Raw genomic sequence first — 22,412 nt, 5'->3', positions numbered from 1 at the left:
ACAGAACACTTGCCTTCCAAGCAGGTCAACTGAATGACTGGCTGTATAATATTATCACGCACTCCTCTTCCTACCTAAGTTTCAGAAAATTAGTCAAAACAAACTTGTTTAACCAATTTGTAACCTAAGACCTCTTAAGCCTTATCTCTTCAACTCTAAATGAATTGTTTCCCAAGATCTCTCATGCCTTACCTCTGTATCCTACTCACCTGTATTTTGATGACTTTACATTGTACCTATATTCGCTGATTGCCCAGCCCTTCCTTGTTGTAAACCACCTCGAACTACCACAGCTTTAGCGATATATAAGAATAAAATTATTATTATTATTATTATATATTACCTCAGACTGTATGTATAATTTGATAACTTTATGTAGCACATACAATTCTTTTTAACATAAGTATTTAACTCTATACAAAATTCTATGTAACAATATACCAATAGAGTTAAAGAATCATTTCAAAATTTTAAAACACATCTAAAAGCACATTTTTTTCAAATGGCTCTCCCAAATTGAATAATGGAATGGGGACCGCAATCTGCCTTTTTTTTTTTTTTTAAAGTTCTTTATTCATTTTAAAATCTTACAGCAAGTGTATGTCATTAATAATTGCAATATAACACTTGAAATTCTTTCTCATATAATCCTAAAAACATAAAAATTATAACCCTTCCCACCCTCCCTTCCTCAATTAGTGCAATCAAACATATCATAAATATATTATAAACACATTATTTAGTTAAATTTCCATTAACAACCCCCCACCCTCCCTATGTGTACATATATCTATCTAAGGAAAATGCAATCTGCCTTAATTTGTATTCATTTGTACTGATTCGTGTTAATTTGGATTTATTTATTTCATATAATAGTTTTAGTGGATATGTTTTAGAAATGTTCATTTCTTTGATGCTCTCAAGCTCTGCCAGGAGCGGATCTGTGAAGTGTGCTGTGCCGGGAATTGTATTAAGTCCTGCACTAAAATATTACTGTTTACTATCAGGCTGCTTCAGAGACTTTTCTATCTCTTAAATTTGTTTTATTTTATTTTTAATTTTTTATCTTATTTCATTATTTCTATTTCTTTGATTTTTCATCTTGGAAATGTATTATATGTTGTTATTACATATTTTTAGTTTATCAGGGACAGATATGGTAGTTTTTCTCAAGTACCTAATTTCATTTTAGTTTGATATTTTGTAAACCACTTAGATCAGTAAAATGCAGGAGCGGTATATCAAATCTTAAATAAACATAAACATATTGCCTGTAACCTGCCTAGAACTCTAATTAATGAGGATTTGGCTGGATATACGATTGCACATAAATAATATGTTTTGAATTATGCAGAAGCTTTCTCCATTGTCCCAACAATAATCGAGAGGCTGAACTATGGGGGTAATTCCCTAATATAGGAACTAATAGTTACACACCTATGGTGCATATAAATGTTTAGACTAACGGCATTTGTGTGTGTAAATTTGCACATTTGTTATAACTGCCAACATTCCACCTAAGTGATGTTCTGTAAGAATGCGCTTAATTTGCATAGTGCATATTTGCAAGGAATGTGTACATACACTGTGGGAATAGCATGGGCAGAGCTCAAACCTATATCATAACATAGAATACTGTAAGTAACAGCGGGATCTGGATAGTCCCTGCTGCCCCCCATACACACCCACTCTTTCACCTAACCCCAACTAATAAAACAACACACAGTAAATATGGAACATAGCCGCAGCTCTTTATTAATCCAGAATATTAAATAAATTAACTTTGCATATATTAACATAAATTAACACATTGACCTCAATTGAACAACATCAGCAAGCTCCTCCCGAGCTACCATGTGTAAACATCAACATTTGCCCCCGACCCCGCCACAAACAGCAAGAGTCTGAGGGGTGGCATGACCTCATGCCCCTTTAACCCGGGTCACCTGACCCCAAGGCAAGGCTCCCAGCCAGTCCACCGCTCATCGCCGGATGAGCCCCGGCACCCTGTAGCTCGGGAGACCCGACCTCCCGAGCTACGAAAGCACCCAAACAAGGGCGGACGGGCAGGAGAAAAACCGTCCTAGGAGGACTCAACAAATCAAGTCCTCCAAGCTCCCTGATTTATAAATTCTCCCACGCCGTCACTCAACCCGCTGGCCCAATCCTATTTATGCTTTTTGGCACGAACCACTCCCCCTATCACTCCTCCGGCAACTTCTCCACCCCCCCCCCCCCCAAGCTTGCCTCGCAGGCAACACAGGGCCTCCCAGCCCAGTGTTACAATACGCCCTTCGAGACAAGCTCTCTGGCTGCTCTTTATGCATGGATTTGCAGTACTTAGGTGCTGACACACCAGCTCTACAGCTTGCATAAATGCTCTGCCTTTCATCTTTGATCTTATTTGTCTAGGTATGACTTTAAGAAAAGTGTTCAGACTGTAGCTCTTGCTGGGTTGGATTATTGTAATCCTGTGTTTTTTGGGAATCGCAGTAACATGTCTGCATGCTTTACAGGTGGCTCAGAATTCCTTAATACAGACGTTGTGTGGAGCTGATACATTTGAATATATTACTAAACACTATCCCCCTCTATTACTAAGGTGCGCTAACCGATTAGTGCACGCTAAACGCTAAAGCGTCCATAGACTAACATGCACGTGTTAGCATTTAGCGCGCAGTAAATTGATTCGCGTACGCTATTCGGCTAGCACACCTTAGTAAAAGAGGGCCTATATTGCAATATATTAGTTGACCGTGGAGTTTTGAGTGAAATACAAACTTCTTTTGAGGGTATATTTGAGTCTTAATCATATGGCGCCTAAATATTTATGCGACTGCTTAGCACTTTATATTCCTATGAGACAACTGAGATCTTCTACACAGGCACGTTTGACTCAGTGGCGTAGTAAGGAAGGGGGCGGTTTGCCCCGAGTGCCATGCTGGTGGGGACGCCAGCACCCCTCCTCCTCTCCGCCCCTTCTACCTCTTCCCACTCCTCCCCTTGCCACACGCACACCCCCCTTCCCTACTCCCGTACCTCTAGCTGTTCACCGCCGCAACAACTTCAACATGTTCCTCGCGACCTCAGCAGCTCTCTTGCTGATGTCACTTCCGGGTGCCACACATAGGAAGTGGGAGAGCCATCGGGGTTACAAGGAACAAGTTGAAGTTGTTACTTGTGGCGGTGAACAGCTAGAAGAATGGGGGAAGGGGGAGCATGCGTGGGGAGCGAGGAGGAGCGGGAGGTGGCAGAGATGAGGGGGGGGGGCGCCCCTCACCCTTGCTACACCACTGGCTTCACTGTTCCAGCATTGAAAAGTTTTTGCATTATGAGAGCACAAGGAAAAGTACATGTTCATGTGCAGGTCCCATGGAGTGGAACAAGTTGCCTGTGAATTTACAACACCTGAAAAACTTGCAGAACTTTAAGAAATTGTTAAAGAAACATTTGTGGACACCTGGAATGCGCTTCCAGAGGACGTAATAGGGCAGAGTACAGTACTGGGGTTCAAGAAGGGATTGGACAATTTCCTGCTGGAAACGGGGATAGAGGGATATAGATAGAGGATTACTGCACAGGTCCTGGACCTGTTGGGCCACCGCGTGTGCGGACTGCTGGGCATGATGGACCTCTGGTCTGACCCAGCGGAGGTACTGCTTATGTTCTTATTATGAAATATGGTACTCGGTGACAGTGTAAGTGACTGATAAAATGAGATGTGCTCTGTAAATGTAATATGCTATCTGGTAGTATGTTGGGATTCATAAGTCCAAAAGACAAACAGGAGAAACTACCTTCACACCAGAAAAGGGTACGAAAACATCAACGGACACCAGATGGTGCTTAATCCTATACGGCGTTCGCTACATTCATTGCCAGTCACCTTCTTGGTGTTTTTAATGAAATATTGGAAAATTTGGATTGATACGTCATTGGTTTTATCACTCAATACCAAGACTCCTGAGGTAGGCCCTTGTGGGCCGAAACACGATCGTGTCGAGTCTGTTTAATAAATAGGATTGAGCACCATCTGGTCTCCTTCATTGTTGTTTTGGGGACTCATAAGTCAGCAGACTTTTGTTACCTGTTAAAATTGTTTAGCATGCATTTTGATTGGTTTTATTGTGTATGTTTACTTTTGTCTATCTTTGTTGTTTGAGCACTCTCTAAAGTTAAAAGAGGATAGATTCCGTACAAACGTAAGGAAGTTTTTCTTCACCCAGAGAGTGGTGGAGAACTGGAATGCTCTTCCGGAGACTTTTATAGGAGGAAAACACCCTCCAGGGATTCAAGACAAGGCTAGGCAAGTTTCTGCTGAACCGGAATGTACGCAGGTGAGGCTGGTCTCGGTTAGGGCACTGGTCTTTGACCTGGGGGCTGCCGCGTGAGCGGACTGTTGAGCGCGATGGACCACTGGTCTGACCCAGCAGCGACAATTCTTAGGTTCTGTCTAGTTTCTCCCAGTCTTTCCTTTCAGCTTGCCTCTATTTCTTTTCTCCTAATTCTTTCCAAGGTCTGCTGTCTGTCATTTCTCCTCTGTTTCTTCCTGTCTTCCATTCCTCCCTTACATCTGTCATTAATACTTCAGCTCTTTCCTCCACTTTTTTTTTTTTTTTTTGCCTAATCACTCAGAATGTGATCTCCTTTTCACCCTCCAGTCTATCTCCTAGTCTCATTCTTCGGCTGCTTCAGGGGATTACATCCACAACCAGTGCACCAACGTCCACAAAATGGCACTTGACTAAAAAAAAAAAACACTCTCATGATGAAACCCCATCAAAATATACATGTAAGAATCCTTGTTCATGAATAGGAGAAAATACAAAGTTTCAAAAGGGGGAAAAAAGTTCTGCTAAAGGGAAGTAGAGCTCAGCACAGACACATTTGAAATTCATGAACAAACTAGACCCAGTGAGGCAAATCTAGGTTGGTTTCGGTAGAGGGGGGCAGGCAGGAAAGAGGGCATAGGGTCCCTGGCAGTGGCTTCGGCGAAGGGGGGGTAGGCGGACAGACAATAAGGAGGGCATAGGATCTTCAGCGGCGGCAGCCAAAGGATGAATGGGGGAGGGAGACCCGCTCAGTACCGCATACCCCCAACAAGCAGCTCGCGTACTGCGTGTTGAGAAACACTGATTTAGACCAGAGTTCCCCAAGTTATTCCTAGAGTATCTCCTTGCCAGTCAGGTTTTCAGGATAACCACAACAAATATGGATGAGATTCATTTGCATACACTGCCTCCATTTGGCGCAAGACACCAGCGCACCGGTGAAAAACTTACTTTCAAAGAGCTCCGACAGGGAGGGTATGGGGGGGAACCACCCCAATTTACTTCATACTCTTCGTGCTGCGAAAACTTAACTTTTTCCCCCAAAATCAGGAAAAAGTTACGTTTACTCTATAATGGAGGGTTCCAACCCCCACCCCCTCAACGGCAACACAAAGACTATGAAGTAAACTGGGGTATTCCCCACTCACACCCCGCATCAGAGCTCTTTAAAAGTAAGTTTTTCGCCGGCGCACTGGTGTCTTGCGCCGAACTGTCTGTGCTGCAATGTCGGCGCGCTGATGTCTCGCGCGAGAATGACTATGAACCCTCCAGAACTGACTTGGGAAACACTGATCTAGACAGAAGAAAATTACCATTTCCATGTTCGGACTTTAATGCAGGGCTAGTACAAGGGAACTCGGCGCCCAAGGTAAATGTTCAGCCTTGTGCTTCCCTCAATTAGCAGAGAAACCACTAGAACCGTCTTCCCCATGTGAATTTGACAACTGAACTCAACAATCATGATTACCTCAGAACAAGCCTATAAAAGCACATAATTAGACATAATAAAGCTTATCCATCAAATCCTAAGATTATACCTGAAGGGCCAGAGCAGAAATCTTGTGCAGATGTTGCTGCTGAGTTAGCGTGATATCTGCAGGCAATTTTATGGCTGTGCACTGCAGAAGATAACTCTGCATGAATCCACAAGTAGGACACCGGCACACAGCCATTTGCTGTTTTTCCCCAATACGGTGAAGTGTGCAGAAGACATTAAGGGGCCATTTTGCTAAGCTGCAGCGAACACTAATGCGTGCTTACTGGAGCAAAAAAAATGGCAGACTGTGGGATGGGTTGAGGCATCCCGCGGTAAGTTTGCAATGTGCGTATGCTCCCCATGCACTAAAAAATAAAACATATTTTTTGGCATAAGGGATGTGTATGGCGGGGGGGGGGAGGGGAGCAGAGATTCGCTACATCTATGTAAATCGGTAACCACGTGGCTACTTGTTCAGGGTTAACTGCTAATTTTCAAAGGTATTTATTAGTGCTGGTTAAGTAGCCCAGAGGCAGCAGAGTCCTAATAGGGTCCTTCAGAGATAGAGGGAACAGGCAGCACCATTAAGGAGGGGCTGAAGTAGGGCTGGCTCTGGTGCTGTGATTCCTACAGCGAGTGAGCATCGCTCCTAATGATGTGCAGAGGTAACAAGGCAGCAGGCCCTGCAGTTAGTAATGCATCAGCCAGCACTTGGCAGGTCGGTAGTAGATCATGGTTGGAGGTGGCCTAGCAGGTCCTCACGTCTCTGCACACATGCCTGCAAGACATACCCTTTTCCCACTCCAACAGCATAAGCATGCAACACATTCAGCAAAGAGATCAAAACGTAAAGATGCTTGCAATGTATCTGTACATAGGAAAGTTTGTTGCCCTGGAGTTAAATGCATGAGAGCATAAAATGGGCCAAATGCATTAGACTTGGTATATATCAGACTGGTATATGGAATCCCTTATTTGGAGGCCTCTGAAGCATAGTCTATGAAAAAGTATGGGTATGGACATCCAATTGTAGAAAAGAAAAAAAAAATGGAGGAATATAAGCAGAAGAAGAAGTGTGAAAGCAGAAAAAGAGACAGCCTTCCCTGTCCAGTGCAGAGGAGGAAGAAAAAGGAGAGATGCAGCAGGAGTTAAGTAGCCTTATGGAGCAGGTGAACACAAATCCAGTTCTCTAGCTGTGAGGTTCAGAAAGTAGGACTCTAGTACAGTAAAACCTTGGATTGCAAGTAACTTGGTTTGCAAATGTTTTGCAAGACAAGCAAAACATTTTATTACATTTTAACTTGATATACAAGCAATGTCTTGCAATACAAGTACATACAGTATACACACGTCACATCATCACAACTGAGCCGATGGTTCTTCTCTCTATGATGCTGCGGGAGTGTAGTGACTGTTCTAAACGAGCAAGGTCTTGCAATACGAGTACAAACAGTATTTTGTATTAAGGTTTTAGGGATGCGGGGTTTCCATTATTTCTTATGGGGAAATTCGCTTTGATATAAGAGTGTTTTTGGATTACAAGCATGCTTTCGGAACGAATTATGCTCGCAAACCAAGGTTTTACTGTATATGTTTGTGTTTATTAAAACTTTCTATACCAATATTTCTGATAAACAAATCTAAGCTGTTTACAGACTAAGAGCTCCTTTTACAAAGCCGTGGTAGCGGCTGCTGCTGTGGTAATCGCTTCGACGCCCATAGGGATTTAGTGGGCATCAGAGCATTTACCACACGACAGCTGCGTTATAAAAGGTGTATGTGGGGGGAGGGGTAAGTAACAAACTGGAAAGAATACAATCAGTCAGATACATTCATACCTAGAGGGAAAAAAAACCCCTAAAATAAACAATAGATAAAGGCAGGTAATTAAAATATAAATTCAACAATAGGCAGTGTTCTTTTCTTTAGACTGACCCTCCAGACATTTCTCCAAATACCTGTAGAAAAAAAATAAAGTTTTCAAGACTGCTTAAAATTTTTTGAATAGGGTGCTCTTGAAGCAAAAATTAAAAAGGTTTCATATTGCTACTGCAACATACAAGAAAGCCAAAGTTCAAGGTAGAAAACCACATGCCAAGTACACTAAAGCCCTTAGGAGGTGAGATAAAGGGACGGCGTGTGCCAAGAGAGAACAGACACAAGCTGAACCTGTATTCCTGGAATTCCACTAGCTGTTTTAAGAGAACCAGCGAAATCTAGAACAGCTATGGTTTGAGGAAATTGCTCGCAAATGTTCTGATCGGAAAGTAAGGGTTAAATTAAAGAACAACCGATTCAGTCAGCTTCTGTTGTAAAGAAATTCCGATAGCTTGGTGTGTTTGGGAAACATACCAGCTAAGTGTGCCTGTGTTTACTGAAATATAGGCACTGGTAACACAGAAAGGATTTCTTCATTCATCGTGAATTAATTTTGCAGGTCCATGTTACCTTCTAACGCAGCATCTCTCAAACATTTTTAGCTCTGGCATACTAAGGGCTCCTTTTACGAAGGCGCGATAGGGCTTTAACGCACGGAATAGCGTGTGCTAAAATGCCGCACGCGCTAGCTGCTACCGCCTCCTCTTGAGCAGGCGGTAGTTTTTCGGCTAGCGCGCACTAATCTGGTGTGTGCGTTAAAAACGCTAGCGTACCTTCGTAAAAGGAGCCCTAAATGAAGCCTTATAATTGAAATTATAAAATTGCAAAACCAACAAAAAATTAAATTTGAGAGTTCTTTATTTTAAGTTCTTGAAGCTATGTATGGGTAATTGTAACAACGGTGAAACTAAAGCAGATAAAAATAGAATTGCTAATCAATGCAATGGATGTGCTTGTTTTTGAGTGCAAAATAACTCAAAATGTGGCTTGATAGTCGACAAGCAAACATGCATTTCATCATCTACCATCTGCAGTCATTCTCTTTTTTTCATTTTTTTTTTTTTAATTCTTTATTCATTTTAAAACTGACAAACAAGTGATTAATATTAAAACATTACATTACTAATAATAATTACTAATAAAATAGGCAGCAAATTTCTGCATCTCAATGGCCACGAATTTGGTCTTTTTTCATTTTAATAATAAGTTTATTCTTGTATACCGCCCATCCGTTAGGCTCCAGGCGGTTAACAGAGAAGAGGAAGTGTACAATCAGTGACATATACATAGGAAAAGTAAAACATTATAATAAGATAAAAATACATAATTATTTAACAAACTTATCAAACAAAGAGGTTTTTAAAAATTTTCTAAAAACATAATAGGATTCCATTTGAAAGCTCAGTGGGCTTAACCAAGAGTTCATTTTCCCTAATTGAAATACAAGTGTCCTATTCAAAAATCTCTTATAACGACAGAGCTGTCAGAGCTAAAAATCCAAGATAAGATAAGAGATCCAAAAAGTTACAAAGCCTTGATTGATTTGTTGCTCAAGTTAGGATAACCACTGCATAAAAAATAAAAATAATACTACTTGCTATTAGTTTTCAAGGGTCAGTCACTTCAAAGCATGACGCATGTCTGGGCGGTTGTATCCTTGTGTATATAGACGTTCATAACATTGACAGACTCTTGCGTACGCTATTTACATGTCATCTATTCTAGTGTATACTTATAAAGGGAATTTTAAAAATGAAAGCACAATTCTGGAATCTCTGGGGGCATACCCGGAATCTCTTCGAAGCACACCACTGTGCCTTGGCACACAGTTTGAGAGACACTGTTCTAACAGATCGCACAGGAAAGAACCCTAAAATTGATCAGGAGAATGCTCTTGGCACAGCAGTTACAAAAAAACAATGGTTAATGTCCTTCAGTACAACAAATCTCTGTTTCCGACTCGGATTCTTTCCCTTTTTTTTGTGACACTAACACTGAACCAGCACAAGGACATTGCTGCATATTTGGCCAACTTCCCCTGCCAGTCAAGGGCTTTCTGAGCCATGCTGGAGATGTTCCTGCTGTTGAGGAACAAGATATATTATCTCAGTGCTTCCTAAAACTATCTTGTTGATCCCATAGTCAGTTGTGGTTTCAGGATATCCACAATGAATATGCATGAGACAATTTTACACAGAATGCATCATCACTATATTCACTCTCTCTCATGCCTTTTCACTGTGGATATTCTGAAAATCTGACAGGTTGTGGAACCACCAGAACAGGTTTGGGAGGCCTTGCATTATATGAATTTAAGGTCAGGGCTGGGTTTAGCATAGGGTAAGTAGAGCAGCTGCCTGTGGCACTATACAACAAGGGATGCCATTGGGATCTCCAAGCATGCACGTGATCCAGAATCATAGCCATCCCACTGATCCAACCCGCCTGCCAAGCAGGTGAACCAGGAACAATCGGCATCCTCCCATTCACTCAAACCGCACTGAGTGTACACAGACTGGCACCACTGCATGGTGGTGTGCTCTCCCTACCAACACAATCTAACCCTTGTCCTTGGAAAGAAGGGGTGCTATCAACACACCTACTCTTTGAGGCAGACATTATCAATATGCCTTCACTAGGGGAGGGCCATTAGCATCCCCACCTAGAGTGCTACCAATTTTGTGGCCCAGTTCTGTATGCTAGTTATCGCTCTAGTTGCTTTAGTGGCAGAGACTAATAGAAAGACATTGCCGGTATAGGAGAAGAGCTGTTCTCTAGGATTCAAGTCAACTTACCGTTCAATATTCCAGCTGGAACTAATAGACCCTTATTTTAGACCTTTTGTATCATCCTTCCCTTTTGCTTTCCTATCTTAAATTGTAGTTCCTCCCCTCTACCCATTTGTGTTATGTGTAGTTTTTAAAAAAAAATTATTTTATTCAACTTATATTGTAAGCCGCTTAGACATATTGTGATTTGTAGGGTATCAAATAATATTAAACTGTCAAATGCTGCTGAGATATCAAATTGTAAGTAGCATTTTCCTTTCTCTACTTAATATATCTCTCTCAATATTAGATCTACTAGACATGCTTCTGTGTTGTGTGAGTTCCTATATCCATGCTGTGAGGGAAGTAGTACCTATAGATTCCATTTTATGATCTAATCTTTTCGTTGGGCGGTGACCATGAACTCCATCGGTTTCATCATAAAAGGTATGCTGGCTACTAGTCTGTAGATTCCTGTTTGGGATAGATCTAATTTTATTCCTTTTGGAATGGGTTTGAGTAATATTTTGCCAAACTTTGGTTTGGCAACCTTGGTGTAGTGTGGTCTTAACTAAATCTGTCAACCATTCTAATATATCATCTGTCATGTCCTGATAGAAATAGGATAGGCATACAGTCTAATCAGCAACCTGTATTGGATAGTCTATTTATTCGCCTTAATTTGGTTGTTGTAACTGTGTTAAATGATATCCATATTCTGTCTGCTTACATTATTTTTTAAGATATTGTCTTCAATTGGATTGATTGAGGGAAATGGGAGTGTGTGGCGCAGTGGTTAGAACTACAGCCTTAGCACCTCAAGGTTGTGGATTCAAATCCCTCACTGCTCCTTGTGATCCTAGGCAAGTCACTTAATCCCCTCATTGCCCCAGGTACACTAGATATACTTTGAACCCACCAGGACAGATAAGGAAATACGATAAAGTACTTGAATGTAAACCAATTAGGATAAAAATAATTTTTTTATAGTTTTGATCTTATTCAAGAAGTATGATGCTAGTGCTTTAGATGTAGGGGAAGTGACTTTTGTTGTATTTATTTCAGTGCAGACTGTTAATTTATTGAGGATTCTGAATAACTTCTTTAGGTCTGGTTTTTCCTCTCCAATCATTTCTAGGTAGTATTTATATTTATGTTGTTTAATTTGTCTATTGTACAGTGTAAAATAATTTTCTCCTTTTCTCTCTGGCTGATTGATCTTTTTTTCTTCCTACAGGTCCTTTCTAATTTGCAACATTCTTTTTTCAAATTCTTCAGCTCAGACTATTCTAGGTAATTTTCTCTTAGTTATTAGGGCTATGGATTTTAGGGCTCCTTTTACAAAGGTGCGTTAGGGCCTTAACGTGTGGAATAGCGCGCGCTAAAATGCCCCGCGCACTAGCCACTACCGCCTCCTCTTGACCAGGCGGTAGTTTTTCAGCTAGTGCACGCTAATCCGATGCGTGCGTTAAAAACGCTAGCACACCTTTGTAAAAGGAGCCCTTAGTGTTTTTTCTATGGTTCTCCTTATCCCACAGGTAAGTAGGGCTGTGATTGGGCCAAATGTTTTGTGGTGCAACGGTGGGGTAAGGAGATACTGATGAACAAACTGCCTCCTTACCCTGTTAGACTGTGGAGTGCAAACTAGTGCTGCCCGATTCAGGGGAAAAAAATTTGATTCGATTCAGCCTATTGAATTGGTTTTTCGATTCGATTTTCCTGCCCAATTGGGTGGATTTTTTTCAAACATCCTGGTGGGTTTATTTTATAGCCTCTTCACCCCCTTTGCCTTCTCCTAACCACACTGGTGCTGTGGTGTAAACAAAATAAACAAATAAAAAAGACTTTTCCTCTCTCTGTTAAATCCTAGCTCACGTTTGCGGTCTAACACCAGCTCTGGCAGGATACTTCTTAAAGGACCCTCCGCCACAAGAGGACACCCGCTGAAAATAAAGGGCGGGAAGTTTCATGGCGACACCAGGAAATACTTCTTCACCGAAAGAGTGGTTGACAGCTGGAACAAGCTCCCAGTGCAGGTGATCGAGGCCAGCAGCGTGTCGGATTTTAAGAACAGATGGGATGCTCATGTCGGATCTCTAGGAGGCAAAGGTCATCAGAGAGTGATTAAATAGGGGGGGTGGGTCAGCGGTGTGGGCAGACTCGATGGGCCTCGGCCTTTTTCTGCCGTCACTTTCTATGTTTCTATGTTTCTATGTTTCTATGATACACGTTTCAAATCTGACATATTGCAATCACAAAACAGAAAATGAAATTAGTTTTTCTACCTTTTGTTGTCTGATCATTATTCAAATCTTGTTGGTCCCAGGCTCTGGTTGTCTTCTGATAACTTGCTTGCAGGGTCTCCTTCTTTCTTCTTTCTCTGTGCTAACCATCCATCTGCCATCCCTGTCCTCCCCTTCCATTTCCCTTCCCTCCCCAGGAGGTCTGGCATCTTTCCTTTTTTTCATCTCCCTCCACAGATCCACCTTTTCTTAACTACTCTTTCATCCAGCATCAATCCACCCTTCCCCACCACCCCAGGGTCCATCATCTCTCCCTTTCTGTAACTTTCATTCCTAAATCCCATGGTCCATCATCTCTCTCCTTCTTCTCTATTTCCAGACCCATTATTTCTTCCCAAAGTTCGGCATATGCATGTCTCTTTGAACCCCCCCTTCCCTCCCTCCCTCCATGCACTGAAGGCCTGCCCCCCCCCTTAAAGGTCTGCATCCCACCCCTGAAGGCCTGTCCCCCCCCCCTTGAAGGCCTGCATCCCCCCAAAGACCTGCCTGCCTGTCCCCTCCCTTGAAGGTCTGTCCCCCCTGAAGGCCTGCACCGCACCCTGAAGACCTGTCCCCCTTGAAGGCCTGCATCCCATCCCTGAAGGCCTGCCTGCATCCCACCCCCAAAGACCTGCCTGTCCCCCTTTAAGGCCTGTCTCCCCCCCTTGAAGGGCTGTCCTCCCTTGAAGGCCTGCATCCCCCCGAAGGCCTGTCCCCCCTTGAAGGCCTGCATCCCCCTGAAGGCCTGTCCCCCTCCCCCCCATTGAAGGCCTGCATCCCATCCCCAAAGGCCTGCCTGTCCCCCTTAAAGGCCTTTCTCCCCCCTTGAAGGCCTGCATCCCTCCAAAGGCCTGTCCCCCCGTTGAAGGCCTGCATCCCCCCGAAGGCCTGTCTTCCCCCCTTGAAGGCCTGACTCCCCGAGGGCCTGCCCACCCCACCCCGAGGGCCTGCCTGCCCCACCTTGAGGGACTGCTCGCCCCACCCCGAAGGACTGCTCACCCCCTCTGGCCTCCCCGCACCGGCATTTACCTTAACGAAGCAGCCTTCAGCAAGATCGCGATGCCAACGATCTTAAGTTTGCACCGCTTCAGAGCTGTTTTCTCCGTCGCGGTCCTGCCCCTCCTCTGTCAGAGGAGGGGCGGGACCGCGGCGGAGGAAACAGCTCCGAAGCAGTGCAAAGATCGCTGGCATCGCGATCTTGCTGCAGGCTGGTTTGTTAAGCTAAACGCCGGAGCGGGGAGGCCAGAGGGGGAAGAGAGATGCAGGGGGGAAGCCAGACGTCACGGGGGGGACACCGGACAGCAGCACTAACCGGCTGAGGCTCCCCCCACACCTTCTAAAGCAGGTGCGGCAGCAGCTGGCCAGCAAGAGCAGCGCTGCCGCTCCTGCTTTAGGGGGCGAGGGGGGAGGGTCAGCCGAATCGAGAAGCCGATTTTTTTTGTTTTGAATCGATTTGAATCGATTCACCCAAAGTGAATCGGTGAACCGATTTGAATCATGAATAGGGCAGCACTAGTGCAAACTCTGGAGAGGGTCTTTTCCTGTCCGTTGGCCTCCTTTGGCTTGTGGTCATCAAATGCTAATATTGCAGTTTGATCTTTCGGCAGTTTTTTACTTGATAGACCATGACTTGATGCTATATTAATTAAATTCTATTGGTATTTCTGGAAGCGCTCTAACCTGGTTTTGTGGTTTTCTCTGTGATAGATCATACTCAGTTAAACAGAATAGTGTTTTTTCTATGAATTGGTCATGTGGGGTCCATCAGGGTTCCTCTCTTTCTCCTATCCTGTTTAACCTAGTTATGGCTACCTTTGGGAATTTGTGGAGAGGCAAGAGGGTCTCTTTTTATACATAACAGATTGTGAATCCACTAGGGACAGAAAAAGTACCTGAATATGGTATACATAAACTGCTTTATATTCACAGAAAGGCGGTATATCAAATCTATGATTCTTTACCCTGATGACATCACTATTACTTCCTTTTGACTCCTCCCTCCAGGCTTCTAGTTACAAAATGCAAATCTGTCTCTCTCAGGTAGATGAATGGGCAATGTTAGTTTGCTTGAAACTGAACACTGAAAAAAACAAAATTTATCTGGTTTAGCCCTTTAAATTTGTCTGTATCAAATGATAATTTTTAAGCTGAAGCCATCTTTAAGAATTCTGGATATGATATTAGACTCTCATCTTACCATGAGGAGCCATTTAGACAAATTAACTTGTTCAGTTTTCTACAAATTGAAATTATTAAAACACATTAAGCATTGTTTGTACCAGGAACATTTATAAGAACATAAGCATTGCCTTTTATATATTGAGGCTACAAATATTGCAGAATGCTGCTGTCAGATTAATTTTTGGTGTTTTGAAAGCATTAGTCCCTATTTGATAAAACTTCATTGTCTTTCTATCTATGCACACTGTCCGTTCAAACTTCTTACTGTTGTTTTTTAGAACTGTCCTAGTTACTTTCCTCAGTTGCTTTTACTTAAAGATTCATAGGCTAGGAATAATTTCTATCTGCTTTTTCCATCTGTAAAACAGATTCATTATAGTCTATTTTTTATGTATTCATTTATTATCAACAACTAAAAAAAAACAGCTTGAACTTGCTGAACTCCCTTTTCACTCTGAATAAATTTTAAAGAAGTGTTGAATACAAATGACTATGATTTGCTCAATTACTTTTATGAATATGCTCAGGGACCCAGAGTCCAACCTGGAGCAATGCCCCGATGGAGTCTCACCATCCAATCATCGCATATAAGTGTTGTATTTGTCTCTGTGATTAATAAATTATAACGTTAAATAAAGAACTTTGAGATTCAATTCAGGTTCTCTGAAGAATGAAACAAAAAGTGGTCGGGACCCTGAAGCATTACTAAGATAAGCTTTTCTAGCACAATTTGAGCATTGAACAGCAGTTAAACATTGGAATTCTCTTCCTGCAGAGATTAGATGTGAGCCTTCTTACTAAAAAATGTCATACATTGTTAAAAACTTATCTATTTGAGGCATTTTTGATGGTCTAATTGTGCATCTTTCCCAAAATTGTTTTTATGCAATGTATTCTTCAAAGATTAAATTAATCTTGATGTTTCTAATCTATATTAAACCCTCTAGCAAGTTGCAAAATAGAAGCTCTTTTGTATTTATATGAGAAGCCTAAGGAGTGAGGGGGGATAAAGAATTAAGGGGCCCATTCAATATGATGTGTTAGACCCTTAGGGACATATTCTACATATGGCAGCTAAAAAATCAGCACCGAAAAGGACTGCACTTAGTGCAATCCTATAAAACGTCTCTGAAGATATATGCAGTTTATAGGAGCTGGAGGACTACAGCACATTATACAGCAGCTACTTTATGAAGCTGACTATAGATCTGTGCTGAGAATTATAGCATGCTTTGTTAGAGTTCAATAAGTTTTATTCAAAAGTTTTTCCCAAAAAGTACAAAACGAAACAACAATGAAAAAGAATACAGAAGCGCAGTACACAGGTCAAAACACAGTAGCAACAAATAATCAGTTGAAAAGTCAAAATGATGAAATATATCACAGATACAGATATGAGCTGAATAACCCAACAGTAAATGAAAAAATACAGCTCAGACATGAGGAGGGAGAGAAACATCCAGTAGAAGCTGCCAATTACGCTCAAAAGCATGTAAAGATTTATTCTTACAGGCAGCAGCTCTCTCATATTTTGCTGTGACACAGACCATATTCCACCACATAGAATAATTTACCATCGAGAGATTTTTCCAATTCTGTTAAAACCAGTTTAATGGCCAAGTGCAATAACAAGGTGAAAAGTTTTGTATCACCTTCAAGCAATTCGAGCATGCTTTGTTAGAGTGTACGATGGTGGCACTCTACAAACTGAATGGCACCATTTTTTGATTTGCAATCTGGTCAAGCTTAATGCATATTTAATTCAGAGCCCTGAGGAAGCCATGATAATTGGTGAAACGGGTCCCTTGGGCCGAATCAGAACCTGACTAGCACACAGATAAGTGCAATTTTTGTTGATTGTTTATAATGATTGTTTCTGTTTGAAAATTAAAGAATTATAGTGAAATAATGAAAACAGAATAAGAAAAAAAATAATAAATAATATTTTATAGTTGATCAGCCTGAGAGGTTTTTGGACCAATGAAAGAGAACCTGTTCCTGCATTCTCTATGTTGTAAGTTCATACTTGTCAAATAGCGCAGGCATCTGAGGTCCTTTTTCTCTCTTTTTCACACTAGTTGTGTCCATGAAACCTGCCTGCATATTGTCTTGACAAACAACTGAGGTTTCTCGCCATTATTTATTGATAACAATGGTTAGAGCCACAGCCTCAACACCTGAGGGTGTAGGTTCAAATCCCACACTGCTCCTTGTGACCCTGGGCTAGTCACTTAGGGGTCCTTTTACTAAGGCACACTAGCCATTTTAGCGTGCGCTAAACGCTAACGCGTCCATAGACTATAATGGACGCATTAGTGTTTAGCGCATGTTAATATTTAACACGCGCTAAAACGGCTAGCATGCCTTAGTAAAAGGACCCCTCAATCTCCCATTGCTCCGGGTACATTAGATAGTGGGCCTGCCAGGACAGAAAGGGAAAAATGATTGAGTACCTGAATGTACACCGCTTAGGTTATAAGTGGTATATAAATGCTAAAAATAAATACCGTATTTTTCGCTCCATAAGACGCATTTTTTCCACCCACAAAAAGGGTGCGTCTTATGGAGTGAATACCCAACCCTCTCCCATTAGGTGCCATTTACCAGAATCCGAGCCTTTGTGACTATTACTCTCCTCTTTCTTTCTGTTTTGCTTGCCTCTACACCTCCCTGTCTGTTGGTCTCACTTTATTTTTCTCTCTACATCTCCCTTCTCCTTTTCTCTCTTTTTTTGTCCCCCTTGCATATTATCCTCTCTGTTGTGTCCCCTTTCCATTACTAAGGCAAACAACAAAAAAAATCTAACAGAGTCTGCAGCACAGGAACAGCAAGCAAAAAACAAGAGAAAAACTGCAAACAGTGTATAGCATGCAGTGTTTAAGAAGCATCCATTTTTGCGTTGCACTGTCGGCTCGTGATCATTGTGCATACACGCGTTTGTTCATTATCAATTTTAATTGCGGGTCGTTTTAAACCTTATCAACCATGGACCCCTGAGGAAGGCGTGTTTTCTAAAACACAGACCATGTCGGGTCCCCTGGTTTGTAAAAAGGTGACATTAGTAACCGCATTAAATATCTGGTATAATAAACATAGTCTGCATCTTATACACTGTCTGCAGTTTTTTTCTTGTTTTCCCTTTCCATTACTATCCTTCTCTTGATTATCCCCTTTAGCTTTCAACTCCAATACTCACCCTCCCATGTTCTCTCATTCTCCTTTCCCTTTCAAATATCTTTATCTGCTTCTCAGTCTATCTCAACCTTCTATCCATGTTCTTCTCTAACCCATTTTCTGTCTTCCTAGATCACTTTGATTCCTCCCCCCCTCAGGCAACAGAAACAAATAACACAAATAATTGAAGCAGCACGGCAGTGGCAAGAGCAGAAAGAAGGGCAGACTATAGGAACATAGGATAATCCACACTGAGTCAGGCCAAGGTCCATTGAGACCTAAATCCTATTTCCAACAGTTGCTAGTTTGGGTTAAAAATACCCAGAAGATGCCTCAAAAAGTAGATTCTCTGAGATCATTTCAAGGAATAAGTCCCAAGTCCGCCAGGCTAATAACTTTTTATGATTTTTTCCTTCAGAAATCTATTGTGAATTGTTTGCAAACAATTTGCTATACCACCTAATTTGGATTCAAGTCTAAGCATTAAAATAACCTTAAAAAGTAGAAAAAGAACTCCATTAGATAAATAGGAACGATGCAATCAATCTAATCCTCAGTTAACAATCAGAGTATAAGGGTGGTCTTCTGTAAGTGCCTTCTATCCCTCAGCATACCTTGCAGAGAAGAAAATCAAACATTTAATCAAACTAAGGGCTAGATTCACTAAGCAAACCGACTGTGTACTGATCGGTTTGCGTCCCAATTTTCCTCCAGCCTTATTCACTAACCTCTGTGCCGATCTGATTCCGATCCGTGCATGCAAATGAGGGGAAACGGCATGCAAAATAGGCAGGCAGCGATTCACTAAACAAAAATCTTGAACACTGACTAGGCTAGCCGATCAACAAGAAGCGACTGCTGGGGAACCAGTCGCTCACATCCTTTCCGGCTGTCCTGCCAGCCCTGCAGCCCTGAAATAAACTTGCTCTCTGCCGCGACCTGCTCTCTGCCTCTCCAACTCTCTCTCTGCCTCCCCGGCTCTCCTGCTCTCTGCCGCGATCTGCTCTCTGCCTCCCCAACTCTCTCTCTGCCTCCCCGGTTCTCTTGCTCTCTGCCACGACCTGCTCTCTGCCTCCCCGGCTCTCCTGCTCTGTGCCACAACCTGCTCTCTGCCTCCCCGGCTCTCCTGTTCTCTGCCGCGATCTGCTCTCTGCCTCCCCAACTCTCTCTCTGCCTCCCCGGCTCTCTTGCTCTCTGCCGCGACCTGCTCTCTGCCTCCCCGGCTCTCCTGCTCTCTGCCACAACCTGCTCTCTGCCTCCCCGGCTCTCCTGCTCTCTGCCGCGATCTGCTCTCTGCCTCCCCAACTCTCTCTCTGCCTCCCCGGCTCTCTTGCTCTCTGCCGCGACCTGCTCTCTGCCTCCCCGGCTCTTCTGCTCTCTGCTGCGACCTGCTCTCTGCCTCCCCGGCTCTCCTGCTCTCTGCTGAGATCTGCTCTCTGCCTCCCCAACTCTCTCTGCCTCCCCGGCTCTCTTGCTCTCTGCCGCGACCTGCTCTCTACCTTCCCGGCTCTTCTGCTCTCTGCCGCGACCTGCTCTCTGCCTCCCCTGACTCTCCTGCTCTCTGCCGCCCTTCCCTCTAGTGCGAGCCTGTGGTTTTAACACGCTTTAAAACAACAGGTTAAAACCACGGGCTCGTACTGCAGGGAAGGGCGGCAGAGAGCAGGAGAGTCGGGGCCAGTAAAAAAAGTTCTAAAAAATCAGACAGCAAATACATATGCAGACCATCTACAGGCATACTAGACGGTCTGCGCATGCGTCGGGATCGCTACCCAACGATCCGTGTCATCGGATGGAGGCGTGCCTCTGATCGCCCCCATTTGCATGAAGATGGTCGGTGAATTGGTCGGCCTGCCTCCAATTGCCCACGGATCGGACACAGATTGGAAGGTTAGTGAATCTAGCCCTTTGTCCCCTGCCCAAATATCTTTAAAACCTACTGTTAGTCACCTTAACCACATCCTCCACCAGTACTAACAGTGTGAGGACACAGTCAAAGACACACCCCTAGGTTTGCAACTGTAGCTTCCCATTTCTAAGGCTCGTATGTTAAAGTAGGCAGAACACACTGCTTTGAAGAAGAAGCAACCACAAGAACCCGAGAACATGTTGCCGGCAGCATCTCTACTTTCACAAAAAGGCCAAACAGCACAAAAATCCTATGCCTAGGAGAACCTAGCACAAAATCCTATGCCTAGCACAAAAAGTAGGGATGGACCACGAGCACCAACAAAAAATAAAAATAAAGCAATTCCACCAAGGATTTTGGATAGAGCAAAAGAGACCCAACCCAGATTTGTATTTTGCCTGCGAGTGCCTGCCTCAGGGATCATAATCTCTGTACTCTATAGCAGTGGTTCCCAACCCTGTCCCGGAGGACCACCAGGCCAATTGGGTTTTCAGGATAGCCCTAATGAATATGCATGGAGCAGATTTGCATGCCTGTCACTTCTATTATATGCAAATCTCTCTCATGCATATTCATTAGGGCTAGCCTGAAAACCCAATTGGCCTGGTGGTCCTCCATGACAGGGTTGGGGACCACTGCTCTACAGTATTAAAGACAATGTAACTCTGAACACCTTAGTAGTTGCTGCAAATGACTAATGTCAATAACTGAGTCCAGTGCTAGCTGTAGTCTTCCATGTCTTAAGAAACTGGAACTAGAAGTCCATTAATGCTATTGGAGGAAGATCCAGACTGGTCGATCCTGTTGGTTAGGATCTGGAACTATCAAATCACTACAATAAAGAGAAATAGGATGGAGAGACTTGTACATGCAAATGTAGGACTCACATATGCGTTTCTCATCAAGAATGTTGTTTGGGGATTCCATATTGAGAAGAGTTTTTGCCGCCTCAGTGGTCTCCATCGCTCCATCTGGACTACGGCTGGTGATTTCAACTATATGGGAAGCAAGACTGTATCAGTTCAGAGGTTATTTCTTTTAATAATAGGACTTAAAATTCTTCAGATTTGGATACAATTGAACAACTACAGTATCATAGTGGAACAAGCTGTCATAGTTTCTTTTTCTACACAGCTGCATGTTATTGTCGGTATGTGTTAGCTGGGTTTCAGTTTTAGAAACTAGTGGACGATGGCGGTTTGGTGAATGAGGAAATGAAAATGCCTGTAGAAACAATATTTCATTCTTCTTTACAGATGTGCACAGGGTAAACTTTTTCATTTCAGATGGCCCATTTTCCTAATTTTCAGACTTTGGTCCCTTTCACACATTCGTTTTGACAAAACAAAATGTAATGCATACAAATTTACTTAACATGCATTAATTCATAGGTTAACCCAAATTATATCAATTTAGGACAGATTAAAGGGCTCATTTCTGAAACAAGAACAAGTCCAGAAAATGGCACAAAGAGGGGGCATAGAGGTGTGTTCTGGGTGGGACTAGGGCAGGCTTACAATTTGGGTGTTTTTCTATTATAATGGCGTTATAAACAAACTCAAGCCAAATAGAATAAATGTGTAAACACTTAAACCAACAATACACTTCCCCCTCCGTATTCGCGGGGGTTAGGGGCAGAACCGTCCCGCAAATATTTAAAAAACACGAATAATATTCGGGCCGGTTCTGCTCCTAGCCCCCGCTTTCCCTGGCTATTTTAAGCCCTGAAAGCACCCCCTTAAGCCTTACCTGGTGGTCTAGCGGGTTTTCGGGGCAGGAGCGATCTTCCCACACTCCTGCCCCGTGCAGATCGCTCACAGGAAATGGCTGCCTTGAGCTCCCGTAGTCTCTCGAGCCATTTTCTGTGAGCGATTTGCACGGGGCAGAAGCATGGGAAGATTGCTCCTGCCCTGAAAACCCATTAGACCACCAGGTAGAGCTTAAGGGGGGGCTTACAGGGCTTAAAATAGCCTGAAACATGAAAATGCATTTTTTGATTTAAAACCGCGAATAAGTGATCCGTAGATACGGAATTTGCAAACAGTGTACTACTTAGGAAAAACCTGATATTCACCACAACTTTGAAAACAGTCACTAACGATGAAAGTGAGGAGGAAAAAGTTCAGAACCTCACTGTCTCCCATGAAATGGTAGGCAATATAAGGGGTGATTACTGGCATAACAAAAACTCCTTCACTCACATATTTTCAGTGGATGAAAAGTACTAAACATGCAATGCAATAATTATAAAGGAATTTAAGAACAAAGGAAAGAGCTTATCTGTAACCAGGGATCTACTACATCAGCATCAAATTTAGATGTTGTTTGTAAAATTGTACTTAGCATTGCCTAACTCAATTTAGACGCCGGTATATTAGGTATTTCTTGGCCTAATTTACTGGTGTCTAACATCAA

At 42.8% G+C, this 22,412-nt stretch overlaps 1 protein-coding gene across 4 annotated transcripts in view; it reads right to left on the bottom strand.

Annotated features, from left to right (window-relative positions):
- The window catches only part of ELF4 (E74 like ETS transcription factor 4), a 228,603-nt gene that overhangs the window by 50,703 nt on the left and 155,488 nt on the right, over positions 1-22,412 (bottom strand). For all 4 annotated transcript variants that reach the window (XM_033943935.1, XM_033943936.1, XM_033943937.1 and 1 more), the window contains exon 4: positions 20,885-20,992. In XM_033943935.1, coding sequence (XP_033799826.1) covers positions 20,885-20,992 — 108 coding nt within the window. The remainder of the gene's footprint in view (positions 1-20,884; positions 20,993-22,412) is intronic.

The sequence above is a fragment of the Geotrypetes seraphini genome, chromosome 5, assembly GCF_902459505.1.
Source record: "Geotrypetes seraphini chromosome 5, aGeoSer1.1, whole genome shotgun sequence".
Classification (NCBI taxonomy): domain Eukaryota; kingdom Metazoa; phylum Chordata; class Amphibia; order Gymnophiona; family Dermophiidae; genus Geotrypetes; species Geotrypetes seraphini.
This window is presented reverse-complemented; position numbering and strand designations above follow the sequence as displayed.